This window comes from Chrysochloris asiatica, unplaced genomic scaffold (assembly GCF_000296735.1).
Source record: "Chrysochloris asiatica unplaced genomic scaffold, ChrAsi1.0 scaffold00425, whole genome shotgun sequence".
Lineage (NCBI taxonomy): Eukaryota > Metazoa > Chordata > Mammalia > Afrosoricida > Chrysochloridae > Chrysochloris > Chrysochloris asiatica.
The window spans coordinates 79,085-94,757 of record NW_006408943.1 but is presented as its reverse complement, the minus strand read 5'-3'; the positions used below and the strand labels follow the sequence as shown (position 1 = coordinate 94,757).

The 15,673-nt window shown below is 54.2% G+C and overlaps 2 protein-coding genes across 2 annotated transcripts; one reads left to right on the top strand and one right to left on the bottom strand.

Moving 5' to 3' along the window:
• The first annotated feature begins 1,338 nt into the window (after window positions 1-1,338).
• HES3 (hes family bHLH transcription factor 3) lies at window positions 1,339-2,347 on the top strand. The gene is made up of 3 exons (XM_006876909.1): window positions 1,339-1,419; window positions 1,513-1,594; window positions 1,965-2,347. The coding sequence occupies exons 1-3, from the start codon at window positions 1,339-1,341 to the stop codon at window positions 2,345-2,347; spliced, it is 546 nt and encodes a 181-aa protein (XP_006876971.1).
• A 3,834-nt stretch (window positions 2,348-6,181) lies between these two features.
• GPR153 (G protein-coupled receptor 153) lies at window positions 6,182-14,670 on the bottom strand. The gene is made up of 5 exons (XM_006876908.1): window positions 14,315-14,670; window positions 13,587-14,016; window positions 7,979-8,171; window positions 7,250-7,434; window positions 6,182-6,808 (listed from the first exon to the last, which is right to left on the bottom strand). Exons 1-5 carry the CDS (start codon window positions 14,668-14,670, stop codon window positions 6,182-6,184), a joined length of 1,791 nt encoding a protein of 596 aa, XP_006876970.1.
• Between the last annotated feature and the right edge of the window lie 1,003 nt (window positions 14,671-15,673).

Sequence of the window (15,673 nt, the reverse complement as noted above, 5' to 3'; positions counted from 1 at the left end):
TGAAGCCCGCCCCCCAAAGTGAAGATTCTCTACAGCCATCTCCCCAGATTATCTGTTGGTCAAGTTGAATCCAACTCATAGAGACTCTGTATAGGGTTTCTGAGGAGCAGCTGGTAGGTTTGAACTGCTGACCTTATGGTTCACAGCCTAGTGCTGATACTGCAGCACCATACCAGGCAACCTCTTTCCCTCCTGTTCCTAGAGACTGAGAAAATGCCCCCACGAATGGACTTCTAGGCCTTCCTATAGGGTAGTCCAAGTTGCCCAGCCTCACTGCCTAGGGCTAAGGATGGGTTTGGGAGCCAGGTCATTTTGATTCAACCCCTATTCGGAGGAGTCCTGGGTTGGGTTCCATGGCCTACAGCATCACTGCCCATATTGCAGTTGGGTGCCATAGCGCTCCAAGCTCTTAGACCCCAAGCAAGGAGACCAGCTGTGGCCCCGCGGGCGGGCTGCACGCTTTAATGGGACATATGTTGCTGCATGGCCCCTTCGAGCATGGCCTACGCCCGGCTTTGAGCAGCCATAGGCAGAAAATCGCTGCATTGTCCCAACGTTAGGGTGGTTAATGCGGCGTCACAAGCGCGGCCAGAGCGTGAAGCGCTCAGAAAAGCCTCGCTGGCACTGCTTCCTGACTGGGCATCTTTATCAGGCCGCCAGAGGAGATGGGTGCACTGTCATAGTCATTAATGCAGCCCAGGCACCCTGGCCATGGATTTCCCCCAGGGCGACCTGCTGCAGTTTAGTGGGTTCAGTGGAGGAACCAAGATGAGACTCTGGAAACAAGGGTCATAGCTACACAGAAAGCAGACTGGGTGGGGAGGTCCACAGTCTGGAGCAGGCAATGGTGTGGCGGGCTCAGAAAGGGGAGAGGACCCCAGACATAGAAGTACTGGGGATTAGACAAATAAAGGAAAAAATGAGAAAGGAAAAGGGGGTCCGGTCCCTCAAGAGGCAAGGGGGGTCCGGTCCCTCAAGACGCAAGAGGGCTCCCTGTGGTGAAGTCATAAGGGAAAGGGGCCAAGCAGAGGGGGTGGGGAGTCTCTTGGGTGCATCCTTTCCAGTCCCCTCCTCCTCAGGGTTCCTGGAGTTCGGAATGGTTCATTGACATGTAAACGAGGGGCCCCTATAAATGCAGCGGTGCCTCCCTGGGGCACAGAGCTAACAGTATGGGCACAGAGACCCGAGGCAACCCTGCCAGTAGCTTCCGAAAGGTCTGGGGTCTGGAGAAACAGGGGGTGCAGAAGGGGTCTGCCCAGATAGTCATGGGCAGAGGGCATGAGGACAGCAGCCCTGCCCACAAAGATGTTGTCTTGTCCACAGATCTCCAAGCCTCTGATGGAAAAGAAACGACGTGCACGCATCAACGTGTCCCTGGAACAGCTCAAATCCCTGCTGGAGAAACACTATTCACATCAGGTGAGACCTGGCCATGTGGGGAGGGGCTGACCAAAATCCACAACCTAATCTTCCCAGGCTGTCCAGCTAAGAGCTTTGCCCACTGATTCATAGATCCGGAAACGCAAGTTGGAGAAGGCGGATATCCTTGAGTTGAGCGTCAAATATATGAAAAGCTTGCAGAGCTCAGTTCATGGTGAGGAGACCAGGCCTGGAGGTGGTGGGGCGCCCAGGAGCTGGGAGCGAGTAACTATGTATGGGATCAGTGCCTAGATATGATAAAGCCATATAGAGAGGGGATGGATAGAGAGGAAAGATGGGACAGGTGGCAATTGAGTGAGGAGAGGAGGTGACTCCATCCAACTCATTGTGGGGCGGGTGTGTGTGTGTGTGTGTGTGTGTGTGTGCAGCGGGAGACGCGAAAGGCAGACGGTAGGCGGAGGTCTGGAGCCAGGGAGAGGCATTCGAGGATTGGAGGCGTCTCACCGTCCCTTCTTTCTTTTCCTTTCTCCTTTCCCTCTACAATTCTCTCCTGACTTTCCCATCCCTTCGCTCCCATCCCCCAGGGCTCTGGCCAGTCCCAGGTGGCGCGGAGTACCGTTCGGGGCTCCGCGGCTGCCTGCCGGGTGTGAGCCAGTTCCTGAGGCGAGGTGAGGAGGGCGGCGGCCAGCGCTGCCCCCTGGTGCCGGAGCGCGCGGGCGGCAGCACCACGGACAGCACCAGATCGAGCTCCTACCCTGAGGCGCCAACTCTAAGTGGCCCTTGTGCCCACTCCGTCTGGGCTTCCATTTGGGCTCCGGTTACTGGTGGCCCGCGGTCCCCGCCACCCCAGCTTCTCCTTCCTAGTGCCCCCCACGATCTGTCCACCAGCGTCACGGCTCCTCAGCCAGCCTCGCACCACTGCCCCGAGAGCCCGGGCCCGGGACTGCGCGTTTGGCGACCTTGGTGAGGCCTAAGAGAGCGGAGTGCGGGGAAACCATGCGGCTGGGACTGATCGGGCCACATCGAGCCTGGGGCCCCAGGGACAGTTGTGGGCGCACAGTGGCGCCCAACCTCCAGCCCCACGTGCTCAAGTCGGACCCGCTCCCTCCTTCTCCCATATTCTAATGGGGCTGGGAGGGGGGGTCTCCAGCTGCGCCCCTTTCCCAGGGGCTCGGCCCCGCCCCGCATCAGTGCCTCAGTGGGAAGGTCGCGGTCCGCAGCGGCGCAGAGCGGACCCCTCGCAGCGAGGAGAATCGCTGCCCCGCCCCGGCCCATTCAGCCGGCCGCGGGCTCCCGGTTCCCACCGGCACAAAGCAGGCCGAGCCCCGCCCCGCCGGCGAGGGATCCTCACCCTCCACCCCCAGCCCGAATCCCGCTCAGCTCCCACCGACCCCCACCCCTCAGCACGCGGCCTAGTGCACGCGAAGGTTGGACTCCTCAAGACCCACCTTTTAGAAAGTTCAGCCCTCGAGCTTCCCCTTTGTGGCTCCGAGCTCTTGCCCCGCCCTTAACATGATCTCACGAGTCACCCCGTCCTGTCCCCAAAACGCTCCGCCCGGCATGATTCCTGGGAAAGACCCAGTTCTGGGTACCAGGTAGCGTCAGCCTAAAGACTGAAAGAGCGAACCGGAGCGCCTCTCATGGGAGGGGTCTCCGCTCCTACTCAGCAAAGACCACCCGCAAGCAGTATCAGCATGGAGCATGCTCAACCTCAGTTCAGCAGAGATCTCTCCTCCCCACGCCAGGATGCTAGAGGGCCTCGGGAGCGCTCTGTGCAGCGCCTGTTTGGTTAGTTATGTGTCTACGGGAGCAGAAAGCCTCATCTTTCTCCCGCGGAACAGCTGGTAGTTTCGAACTGCTGACCTTGCGGTTCGCAGCCCAATTCGTAACCACTTGATTACCACAGCACCTGTTCATGTGTACGTAAAGATTCATTGATGTGTTAGGAGACGACCAAATCCTAGTTTCTAATGGGTTGGTAGCCCAGGCCCGCAAGGGGCAGCTTCCGTTGCAGGGGAGAGGGGTTCCACGCCAAGCTTAGGAGACATCACAGGTTTTTTTTATCTTATTGTAATCCAAAATAAAGAGTGCTACCCGCTAGCGTGGGTATAAAGGTGCCAAGGAGATTCTAACTTTGTCTACTTTGATCCTTCTTTTTGAAACACAAATACCAACTTCTTATAGAAAGATTTTTTTGGTGTTGGGCTGCCTCTGACTTGCAGGTGCACTAAATCCGTTTGGGTCCAATCTACGACTACTCTATCACACCCAGCAGTGTCTGAGAGAGCCGAGCCGGGAGAGGGGCGAGGCTTCTGGCTGTGGTTGTCTCCCTGCCCTAGGTTTCCTCCCTGCGCCAGGTAAGGGCCGCTGAGATCAATTCTTCCGCTGACCACCAGGTGGCGGCCTTGTCATGTAGACCCAAAGGCACGGCTTCCACATTTCTAGGAAGGGGGCAGAGGGAAGGTTTCCGTTTCCAACTGGCCTGCCCAGGTCTCCCTCCTGCATTAACTGCTCTGGAGTTGCTAGCACCTGGAGCTGTTCCAGTGACAGAGGCTATTACTTGTGCTAATAGGGTCCGTCTTTGTTTTGGACAGTCCAGTGGGTTCTGACTCATAACTATTCTATATTGGATTTCCAAGGCTGTGAGTCTTCACAGGAACAGAAAGCCTCATCTTTCTCCCTGGAGTGGCTGGTGGATTTGAACCACTGACTTTACAAATAGCAGCCCAATGCATAACTCACTAGCCACCAGCTCTCCTGTAGGGCCTTTCTGTAGAGTAGAGCTTTGGTGTCCACCCCACATGTCCATTTCATTTGATGCTCCAGGTCCATCTCAGTCACTTGGTGCGGTTGGAGCACTTGCCTGAGAAACGGGACAAGTCAGAACCCAAAGAAAAAAAACATTATTGGAGGAATTTCAGGTCCCAGAGGGAGAGATAGCTTAGGGTATGTACTTGGTGGTAATGTCAGATTCTAGAAAGGTGTTTCCATGAAACCAGTCTCAGATGCCGAGTGCAAATCATAAAGGAGTTTTTATTGGGTCCTGTACAGAAGAGAAATGCTCAATTGTGAAAAACTACAAACAGATCCCTGGCTCTGGGCTGTGGGGTGGTATCCACAGAATGCCCTTGCTAGGTCCCTAGGGTCAAGCTCTTTATAAACATAGCCAACAAACCTGGAAACTTCACAAAGTATGTGGTGGGGCAAGCCTCAGACCTCAGGGTCTTGTTTTGGCTTCTCCTCTTTTTTTGTAACAATCTGAACTGAAAGGACTTTGGGGACCATGACCCCCTGAAAGTATTGCCGTTGGATATGGGATACAGAGTGAAAACTCAAGGTGACAAATGGGTCAGCCTGAGGGTAGGACTGTTGTTAGCTATGGCCCCAGCCCCCACATGAAATGTTGGTCCTTAAAGGCACAGCAGCATTGGCCAGAGGCAGCTTGTCCCATGGCCAGGCTGGACTTCTGTCCCCTGCCTTGCTCACCCATGGCCAGTTCCTCTCTCAGTTAGCTTTCCTGGGACTGCAGGGGTCTATGAGCCCTAGACAGTCAGACTCATGGTCCTGTGCCCAGTGACCTTCTCTTGGGCTGGAGCCCTGTGTGTGGGGTGAGGGGGTGGGTGTGGCCACCTGTGGGACAGAGACAGTGTTGCAAAGCCTAGTTTGTGAAGCAGGAGGAACGGGGTGCAAGCTGGCTCTGGGCTGGCCTAGGAACACCCACTTCAGGTTGACAGGTAGAGGGACCATTGCATGGAGCAAAGCAAAGGTCAAGAAGAGGCAGCTTGTGCTTCCACCTCCAGGTCACAGCAGCTTTGGGGACTCTCCTTGAGTCTAGGGTCTTTCTCCATGAAGACCCAGCAGGTCCCTCTCCAGGCCCCAGGGCAAAGCCCAGGAGGGAGATCAAAATCCTCTTCCTAGGGTGGAAAGGGGGGACTCTCACCTGCACAGTGGAGGATGCGGCTGGGAATGATTACGGGGTTGCGAACCCCATACCTTTCTTTGCGCGAGGACTTTCAGTCTTCATGTGGGGAGTCATGAAAGTGACTGACAGGTGGGGACAGGCAAAGATGGCATGTGATGAGGGAAGGGACTAACGGTGATCAAGGTGGCCATGGTGCCAACCAACAATGATGTGCAACAATGTTGTGCTTATTTGGAGTGGGGTGTGAGCTCCCAAGGGAATCTGGGGCACCAGGAGTGGGAGGCCTCAAGCCTATAAGCCATACTCCATGCCCCTCAGAGGCCAGGGCACACAGACCAGGAGATTTCTCCAAACTGCCCTGAGAGTTAACAAGGATCACCTGCTCATCACAGATGGGGAAAGTGAGGCAGAACAGCTCTGAGGCAGGGAGACCTGCTGAGAGAGCTGGTTTGGGTTCTGAAGACCCCTGTGCTTAAAGAACCTTGACATACATCCCCAGGGTGACATGTAGTACAGCGCCGAGGACAGCCAGTGGGGCAGTCGAGTGGCTTCAACTCCAGCTCCTCCGCGGGGCAGGGCTTTGTTCCTGCTGATGGCCGTCCTGCCCGGGACTTCCCACCCCATCCCCTGCCACAGGGCTGGGTGGGTGCAGCTGAGGGCACAGAGCCCTGCCTTTGCCAGCCCCACACACGGTCCTGCAGGTGCCAAGCATCTCAGTCCACCTTCCAGAGGTCGGCAGAGAGGCTGAGGCTGCCCTCTCCAGGGATGGCGTATGTCTGAGCGGCATGGGCAGGCTTCAAGTCCTGGGTGGGACACGGATGGAATCTTTGGTCTTGGGACCCGCCTGCTCGGCTCCGTGGGTTGGAGGGCCATCTGTCTTTAAGACGCTGAACCCAGCGAGTCCGAGTGCAGCGTGACATAGCCTGAGGACTCCGAGGGCGAGCTCAGGAAACTGCTGGTGCTGCCGCCGCCGCCCACCACCCGCAGGCCTCCTGGCTCCCCCCAAGAGGTACTCAGGCCAGAGTGTAAGGGTCCAAGGGGCGCGGGTGGGCGCGGCCTGTGGCTTGGCTGCAATCCACCTCCAGGGGGCGCCCGGGGGACAGCGGGTGGCCCCAGACCTAGGGGCGCGGGTGCGCGGCGGAGGGCCTGCGGCTCACGCTCGAAGTTGGTCAGGGCAAAGGCATCCGGCAGCAGTGAGGCCGAAGCGGAGCGGGAGCTGGGTCCCGGGCGACGGCGCGGGCTGCCGGGTGGAGAGTCGGCGGCACGACGTGGGCCGTTATTCAGGGGCCGCAGCGACAGGAGGCTCTCGGCCGAGCGGTGGCGCGGGCGGAATGAGGGCGCATCTTCAGCTAAGGCCAGCAGGCTGCCGCAGCGGCGCACAGGCAGCATTAGCTGAGCTAGGGCGGCCAGTTCCTCGCTGGAGCCCCAGCGGGGCAGGAGGGCGGGCAGCGGCACAGAGGTCCACACGTCCACGTCGTCGTGGGAGAAGCGCCGCGTGGGAGGGACCTGTGGGGACCGGAGGCCTCAGCGGCTAGTAGCAGGGTCTCAAGCTGCCCTTCTGGGAAATGGGTAGCCTGTGAGCTAGGGGCCAGGCGTTGAGCCCCGACACCCTAGTTGATCGAGTTATATGGGTGGGACAAGTGGCGCTCTCTCCAAGTGTGTTTTGGTGTCTGTAGCTTGGGTTGCTTAAGAAGGTCCCCTGAAAGGAGTGATGAACCCCAAGGAAGTAACATGGGTGCCAGTGGACAGCCCTCCCAGGGCACATGGGACAGGGGCTGGGGTATCTGACCTCAGCACCCCGCACAGTCAGTTCCCCATGGGTCAGTGAAAGCCACCTTCTGGAGCTGCCTGGAGCATGAGATGAGGTCAGAGAGAAAGGCCTTAGGGGGATCAGAGTACCCCACATTGATATACAGGGTGCCTCCCCCCCCACCTGCCTATCCCTACCTGCAGGTACTGCATCTTATCCTCTTGCAGGGGTTGCAGTGGGTAGAGCTGGGGCAGACCCCCCTCCAACGTAGAGAGTTCATACTTGGCCATCCGGTCCAGGGCCACAAAGTCCGTCCCATAGCCATAATCCAGGGAGCGTTCCAACACCAGGTCCTGGGGAACGCCACCTTCCAGGCTAGACTCTGCAGGACAGGGCAGAGGCTCAAAGCAAACTCCTAACTGGTGAAAGGGGAAGGGCTGCATCCTGGCTTCGGATCAAAGTTCGGTCACCCTTTAGCTGGGCAGGTCACACACTGAGCCAGAGTTCTCAGGGTGGGACCTGAATTTCCCCCAGAAGCTGCTAGGGGTAATGCATGCTATATGCAAGGGGCTAGCCTGGGTAACTGGGCCAACCTAGGGTAACAGCACTGCCATCTACAGGTGCCCTGGGACAGTTCACCTGGGGACTTCTGTGTGTGTGTGTGTGTGTGTGTGTGTGTGTGTTGGGGGGGGTGGGTAGGCCTAGTGGAACACATCCTGGTTTATAGAACATCTGATTAATGGGGATCCTGGACAGTCAAGTAGTATAAGGGGTGCCCTATGAGACACCCAGCCCCTCACTTGGTTCCCTTAGGGGCTCAAGTACATTTGGGATGCTGGAGGGTGGACCTAAACCAGCTGTGTTCCTGCTGGCCCAGAGACCACCCCCAGATATCCCTCTCCAGGACCACACAGGCCCCACCTCACCGTCATCCAAGTCCTCATCATTTGCCATGAGGGCCATGCACTTCTCCCAGACGGCCTTGATGTCAGCGCGGTAGCGGTCACAGGCCCAGAGGAAGATGGGTAGAAGCAGGGCCTGGGTCACTGAGCACCACAGTACGCACAGAACCATCCAGGGTGCTGCGGCATCCGCCCGCAGGCTGCTGAAACTCACCACCTGCACGAGGATGTGACCTGGTTCTGCAGGATCCTAGCCTGGACTCCCCTCTGTCCCATACAGCTGCCCTTCCAGACTCAGTGTCCCCATCTGTGGGGCAGACCCAACAGCCCCCTGGCAGGGGAATAGGAGGAGACGGTGGGGCAAGAGAGAGCAGTGTGGAGGGTCAGAGGCTCTGCCCACCAAGAGCTGCTTGCTGCCCACCTCAACCATCCTAACCCCCATGTGCACAACCGTTCACAGTGTACTGGACAGCACTTGGCATCTGTTACAGATTGAGTTGTAACCCCTCCCCAATTCTTGTGGATGTAAATCCTATTGGAAATGGGGTTTTCTTTGTTTTGTTGTTAGTTGTCTTTGAGTGGTCCCTTGTGTGCTCTGGTAGCATAGTGGTTACGAATCAGGCTGCGAGCCTCAAGGTCAGCAGTTTGAAACTCCGCAGGAGAAAGATGAGGCTTTCTGCTCCCATAGAGATCTGCAGCCTCAGAAACCCTGTACAGGGTCGCTATGAGTCAGAACCGACTCCAAGGCATATAACCACCACCATGTATGCTCCATAGTTTTCAAGGCTGCGACCTTTCAGAGGCAGACGTCTTCTGAGGTGCCTCTGGGTGGGTTTGAAACAACAAATTTTTGACTAGTATTCCAAAACCAAATCCACTGCCATCAAGTCAATTTTGATTCTGACTCAAACCTATACAGGGTTTCTTAGACTATAAATAGACAGTCTCATCTTTCTCCTGTGGAGCAGCTGGTGGGTTTGAACTGCTGACCTTGTGGTTAACAGCCCAACACCTGACTCACAGTGCTACCAGGCTCCTTTTTGACTAGTCAACACAAAACAAAAAACAACAAAAATATCGCCTTTGATTTCATCAGGCCTCATAGCAACTCTCCGGGGCCAAGTACAACTGTCCCACACAGGGTTTCCCAAAGCTGTAAATCTTTAAGAAAGAAGACTACCACATCCTTCTCCCACATTTTGACTAGTTGTTGTTCTTACGTGTCCTCGAGTAGATTCTGACCCATAGCGAACCTGTACAGGGTTTCCAAGGAGCAGCTGGTGGGTTTGAACTGCCAACCTCAGGGGTAGCAGTCCAGGGCTTCTCCTACAGCGCCACACCAGTGCTTAATTATTTGGGGGCACCCAAGGATTCTTTTTGTTATTTTAACAAGGCCATGTCAGTGTAGTGTGCCCGTACCTAATCACAGCTAGGCGATGAGCAGCATGTGAGTTGAAAGGGACTCGAACACAACACAGACACAGAGATAAGCAAGCAGCGCAAATGGCGGGAGACAGATGCCATGTGGAGATTGTCAAGGAATGTTGGGGGTGGAGAAGCAGAGACAAGTCCTGCCCAGCTGCTCATGTAGCTCCTCAAGGCTGGTCCTGTCTCAACCCTAGAGAGGACAGACAGAGCCTCCCCTAGAGCCCACGCCCTAAATGTGGGTATCCAACCGCCTAAACTGAGACACTTCGTTTCTGTCCATTAAAAGCACCACTTCTGGTATTTCTGGTACAGCAGTTCTCCAGCTCCCTTCCCCAGCCCTTGGGACCAAGTCCAGCTCTTCGGTAGCTATTCAAAGCCTATTCCATCTTTGCCCTGCCCCCAATGAAGGCCATAGAGGTGGTTTACTGTCCCCCTTTTTGTGATGAGAAACTGAGGCTTAGAGGGTCCAAGTCCCCAGCCTGCAGGCTCAGGATCTGTCTGCTACCCCAGATCTTTCATGGCCAGTGGCGTGCTCGAGTCCAGGTTTTGGACCCCAGACCACCTTTTAGATCACTGCCCAGGCCACCTATTTACATTGCTACCTGGGGAACTCCCATCTCCTCTCCCACAAAAGCCCTCACTGCCCCTCCCAAGAGTTAACATTGAACTATTTCCCAAACATAACGTGGTGGGTCAGATTGTGTCCCCGCCACAAAGACTAATTGAAGTCCTAAATCCTGGTAATGGTGAATGTGAGCTTGATTGGAAATACGGTCTTTGCAGATGTAATCAAGTTAAGAAGAGGTCATACTGAATTCGAGTGGACCCAAGCCTAACGATTAGTGTCCTTGTGATTAGTGTCCTTGTAAGAAATGGAACTTTGCCCATAGAGACACACAAGGACTCACTGTGATGACAGGGGCAGAGATTAGAATGATGAGTCTGCAACCCAAGGATTGTCACAAACTACTAGAAGTTGGAAGAGGTAAGAGCCTTCAGAAGGAACATGGCCTTGTCAACACCTCGATCTTGGATTTCTGGCCTCTTGAGCTGTTAAGAATCCATTTTCTGCTGTTTTCAGCCACTAAGTTTGTGATACTTGGTTACAACAGCCCCAGGAAACTAACTACAGAGAGGAAGTGTGGGCCACGGTGCCGACAACATGCTGGTGTTGCCATTTGCAAACTGTGCCACCCTTGGAAAGCTGCTAAACCTCTTGGAGGTTTGGCATCTCTTTGGTAAAATGAGCTAAGAATTCTCATCTTCCATGTGGGAGACCCTGGTTTGATTCCCAGCCAATGCACCTCATGTGCAGCCACCGCCTGTGTCAGTGGAGACTTGCATGCTGCTATGGTGCTGAACGACATATTGCATTAGGCGAATCTGCTGCACAAGACCTTTTTAAAGTGTTGAAGAGCAAAGATGTCAGCTTGAGGACTAAGGTGCACCTGACCCAAGCCATGGTATTTTCAATAACCTCATATGCATATGAAAGCTGGACAGTGAATAGGAAGACCGTAGAAGAATTGATGCTTTTGAGTTATGGTGTTGGAGGAGAATATTGAAAGTGCCATGGACTGCCAAAAGAACCAACAGACCTGTGTTGGAAGAAGTGCAGTCAGAGTGCTCCTTGGAGGCCAGGATGGCCAAACTTCGTCTCTAATACTTGGGACATATTGTCAGGAGGGACCAGTTGCTGGAGAAGGATATCATGTTTGGTAAGGTGGAGGGTCAGAGAACAAGAGGAAGACCCCCAACAAGATGGATTGGCAAAGTGGCAGCATCGATGGACTCAAGCGTGGCAATAGTAGTGAGGTTGGCCCAGGATTGGGCAGTATTTTGTTCTGTTGTGCATAAGGTCGCTATGAGTTGGTATTGACTTGATGGCACCTAACAACAACAACAATGGTGATGAACAGGTTTCAGTGGAGCTTCCAGACTAAGATTGACTAGGAAGCCAGGCCTGGCAGTTAACTTCCGGAAATCAGCCAATGAAAACCCTTGCGATCATAATGGTCCCATCTGTAACTGATCATGGGGTTGGTGCAGGACCAGGCCTGGGGTTGCCATGAGCCAGGGGGCCAACTCAATGTCAGCTATCAACAATCTCTATATAGAGAGGGTAAGGGATGGCTTCCAGACAGTAATTGTAACATGCCTGCAACACGGAATAGACCCCATTAGTCTCACCCCTCCCCTGCCCCGAGCTGAGCTGAGGTGGTTCCCCCCTCTGCTCCTGGTCCCTGTTGATGCCCCTGCTCAGAATCTATTCTTCGTCTCCCTTGTCACAGTCAGCATGGTTGGGTATGCCATCCTACTGTACCCAAGAATCCTGCAGCCTTCGGGCAACTGTCCTGCTGGAGGTTGGCGCACCAGGAAAACGGGGGAGATGCTACAGCCTGTGTGTGCCTCCTGGCTTTGAGGTTGACACCTGCCAACCCCTGTTTTCCAGGGACACAGTCCTGCTCAGCTGTTCACGTAGCCTCTCAGTCTGGTTCTTGCCCCTAGCCCCTTGTCCCCAACTCCAGATCCTTCTGAGGGGCCGTGCAGAGCCCATGGGTGGGAGGGGTTGGTGCACCCTGGAGTAGGAAGGCGCTGGAGCCTAGATTTTCATTCTAGGGCCTGGCCCCAGCCTCACAGAGACGAGCTTCAGGCAGCTCCTTGGGCTTTAGACCCTTGTTAGCAGCGCCTTCCCCAGACTAATCTTCACCTTGACCTTCCTCAGCCCTTATGATCAAAGCCTACTAAGCAATCACTCAAGACCTTTCCCAGCCTTGACCCGCCTCTTGTTCTAGGTTTCATCACTACTCCACTAACGCTCCCCATTATGCATTGAGTTATGTTCCCCTCACAAAATATGTGTTGGAATCCAAACACCTATACCTGTGGGTGTAATGTAACACACCATAATATGACTACCTTCCAGAATGCAATAGAATGTTTTGGTAATGAGGCCATACCTAATTACTTCTGAGCTATGAAAAGCAGTTAGACCCAGGGATGAGCACATACAAGAGAAGACAGGTGCTAGGTGACGACTGCCAGGGAACCAAGAAATACCCTGCTACTGACCTCTCTGAAGTGTTAAAAAAGCAAAGATGTCACTTTGAAAACTAAGGTGTGACTGGCCCAAGTCATGTATTTTCAATCACTTCATATGCATACGAAAACTGGGCAATGAATAAGGAAGCTTCAAGAAGAATTGATGCCTTTGAATTATGGCAAAAATTATTGGCAAAAAATATAGAATATACCATGGATTGCCAGAAGAATGAACAAATCTGTCTTGGAAAAAGTACAGCCAGAATGCTTCTTAGAAGCAAGAATGATGAGACTTTGTCTCATGGACTTTGGACATGCTATCAGGAAGGACCAGTCCCTGGAGAAAGACATCATGGTTGGTAAGTACAGGGCCAGCAGAAGGAGGAAGACCCTCAATGAGATGGATTGAGACGTGGCTACAACAATTGGCTCAAACATGGCAATGACAGTGAGGGTGGAACAGGACTGGGCAGTGTTTCATTCTGTTGTAAACAGGGTGTCTATGAGTCGAAACAGACTTAATGTGCAACAATAATAGACAAGGAAGGAACTGACATGGCAGAGACCGTGATTTGGACTTCTGCCTCCAGAACACCAAGAAAATACATTTTGGTTCTTTCCAGCTGCATACTTATGGCTTTTGTGTTACAGTAGCGCTAGATAACTGGTACCCCTCCTCTGTCCATCTGGGATCTGGGCCCACCAGGAAAATTCTGTCAACATGTCATTTCACCTTCCATACCCTCTTTATTAAAGGAGCTCTGGTAGCATAGTGGTTACTAGTCGGGCTGCTAACCTCAAGGTCAGCAGTTCAAAACTACCAGCTGTTCCATGGGAGAAAGATGAGGCTTTCTGCTCCTATAAAGATTTATGGCCTTGGAAACCCTATGCAGGGTTGCTATGAGTCAGAACCAACTGCACGGTACACTACCACCACCATCACCCTCTTTATTGAATGGGCCCCACGTGCAGAAAGATCCTGGCTTTGCAGTCTCCTGATGTGGGTTCAACTCCCCTTAGAGCTACCCTGACTTTGGTGGGTCACCTAGCCTCTCTGAAGCTCAGTTTTCAAATCTGTAAAATGGGAATGATGCTAGTGCCCACGTCAAAGGAGAAGGTTTGAGATCCTCCACCAGCACCCCTGCCCGACACACTCACGCACCAGCACAGGGAAGCCCATGAGGCAGTCGTAGATGACGACAATGGTGGCCACGAGGCCCGTGATCTGCAGTGAGGTCTTGGTGGGCTCGGAGCCATCGATGGAAGAGCGGCGCTTGCCTTGGGCATCCTCTACCACAATGGTGGGAATGGTGAAGGTGCGATGGTTGGCCCGGTGCCCCACCTGCAGAGCCAGTGTCTGGAAGATGGTGATGGTGGTGCAGACTACTCCCATGGCCACACTGCCGCCCACCAGCAGCAGGAAGCAGACGCCGAAGCCCAGACCAATCTCAGCCACGATGAAGCGGCAGCCGTGGGCGTAGAAGCGCTCACTCGTGTCGTGCCAGCCGACGGCAGGCAGGGCCGACAGAATGAAGGATACCATCCAGATGCCCATGACTGTGTGCACTGCCTGCTTCTTGGCGTTGCTCAGCCTGGCATGGGGGTATGGAGGGAGCCGGCATCACCCACAGGGTGTCCCCAGGGACTTCAGCCACCCCTGAGCCTCAGGACATCAGTCATGGCAAATCACCATGGCGGGGGCCCTGACCCTGTACAGGGGCTACTTGGGCACCTTGTCACCTGTATGCCTACACATGCATGCTCCTCTTGAGCCTCCTTCCTGTGCTGGGCACACCTGTCCCCACACCCAGGGCACGTGTGCTCACAGTTACACTTCTGTGCTCATGCCCACACTGGAACACCCAGGCTGGCCAGTGGAGTGGGGCTCACCGGTAGTTGACAGGCCAGCGGACCATCCACATGCGGTGATAGGAGAGGGAGGTGACGGAGAAGCAGGTGGCCAGGGTGAGGGTGTAGAAGGTGGAGACGAAGACCTTGCAGAGGCCCTCGTTCCACTCAAAGTCAGGGTGCTGCTGCCGCAGCTGCACCACAGCATAGGTAGTGATGGGGACGGCCACGTTGAGCATGTGGGTGGCCGCCAGGGTGCAGAGCAGAAACTCCAACGGCTTCCACTTCTTCTGCTTGGCCCCAACACTGAGGATGCCCCAGGCATTGGCCAGTAGGGAGAGGCCGCCGCATGCCAGCCAGCCCACTGCGCTGCCAGGAAGGTGCCGCTCCTCACTCATGGTGCAGACAGGGCAGGAGGCCAGGTGGTTGGGGCATCCTCCTCCAGACGGACCTCGACTCAGAGCAGCAGCCCTCTTACGCAGCGGCTCCAGGGCACCAGGGACCAAGAGCATCTGCAGGAGGGAGGCCAGTAAGTGCTTAAATTGTTGACACTCTGGGGCCCCTGGAGGGTGTGAGGTGGGAAGGGTCACCCTATGTATCACTTCTTGTATGCCAGAACCAAAAACCAAACCAGTTGCCATCAAGCCAATTCTAGCTCATGGTGACCCATGTAGAACTGAGTTCCCTAGGGTTTTCTTAGCTGTCAGCTTTATAAAGTAGATCACCAAGACTTTATTTTGTTTATCAGTGTTTAATAGTGGTGTGGTAGAATCCTGGTGCGGTGCTGAAGGATAAGCACTGGACCATGAGATCGGCTTGAACTGCAAGCTTGGTGATAGAAACTCACCAGCTGCTCCTTGAAAACCTTATACAGGGGCTGTATGGGTCGGAACCAACTCAATGGCACTTAACAACAACAACAGTCGTATGGTGCTATAGGATAAGCACTGGACTGTTAATTGCAAGGCAGTTCAAACCCACCAGCCGTTTTTTAGAAACTCTATACAGGGTCACTAGGAGTTGGAACTGAGTAGACAGCATTTACCACCACCACCACCAGGGATGGGAAGGAGGGAAAAAAGGGGGCATTAGTGTTTAGGAAGCAGCTGAGTTTCTGTTGATGGGGATAGGGATGGAAACGTGACAATGACTATTGATGCTGGCTATATAGGATTGATAGAACTGGTGTTATATCACTAAACTGTAAAATTATTCAATTGAAAAATGTTAAAAATGCTAAATGTGAAAAATGTTCAATGGGCCAATGCTGTATTCTAAGTATTTCTCTGCTATTCGTAAGGTTTTCAGTGACTAAATATTTGGAAGTGGTTTGTCACTCCTTCTTCCTAGTCTGTCTTCGTCTGGAAGCTCATCTGAAACCTATCCACCATGGGTGACCCT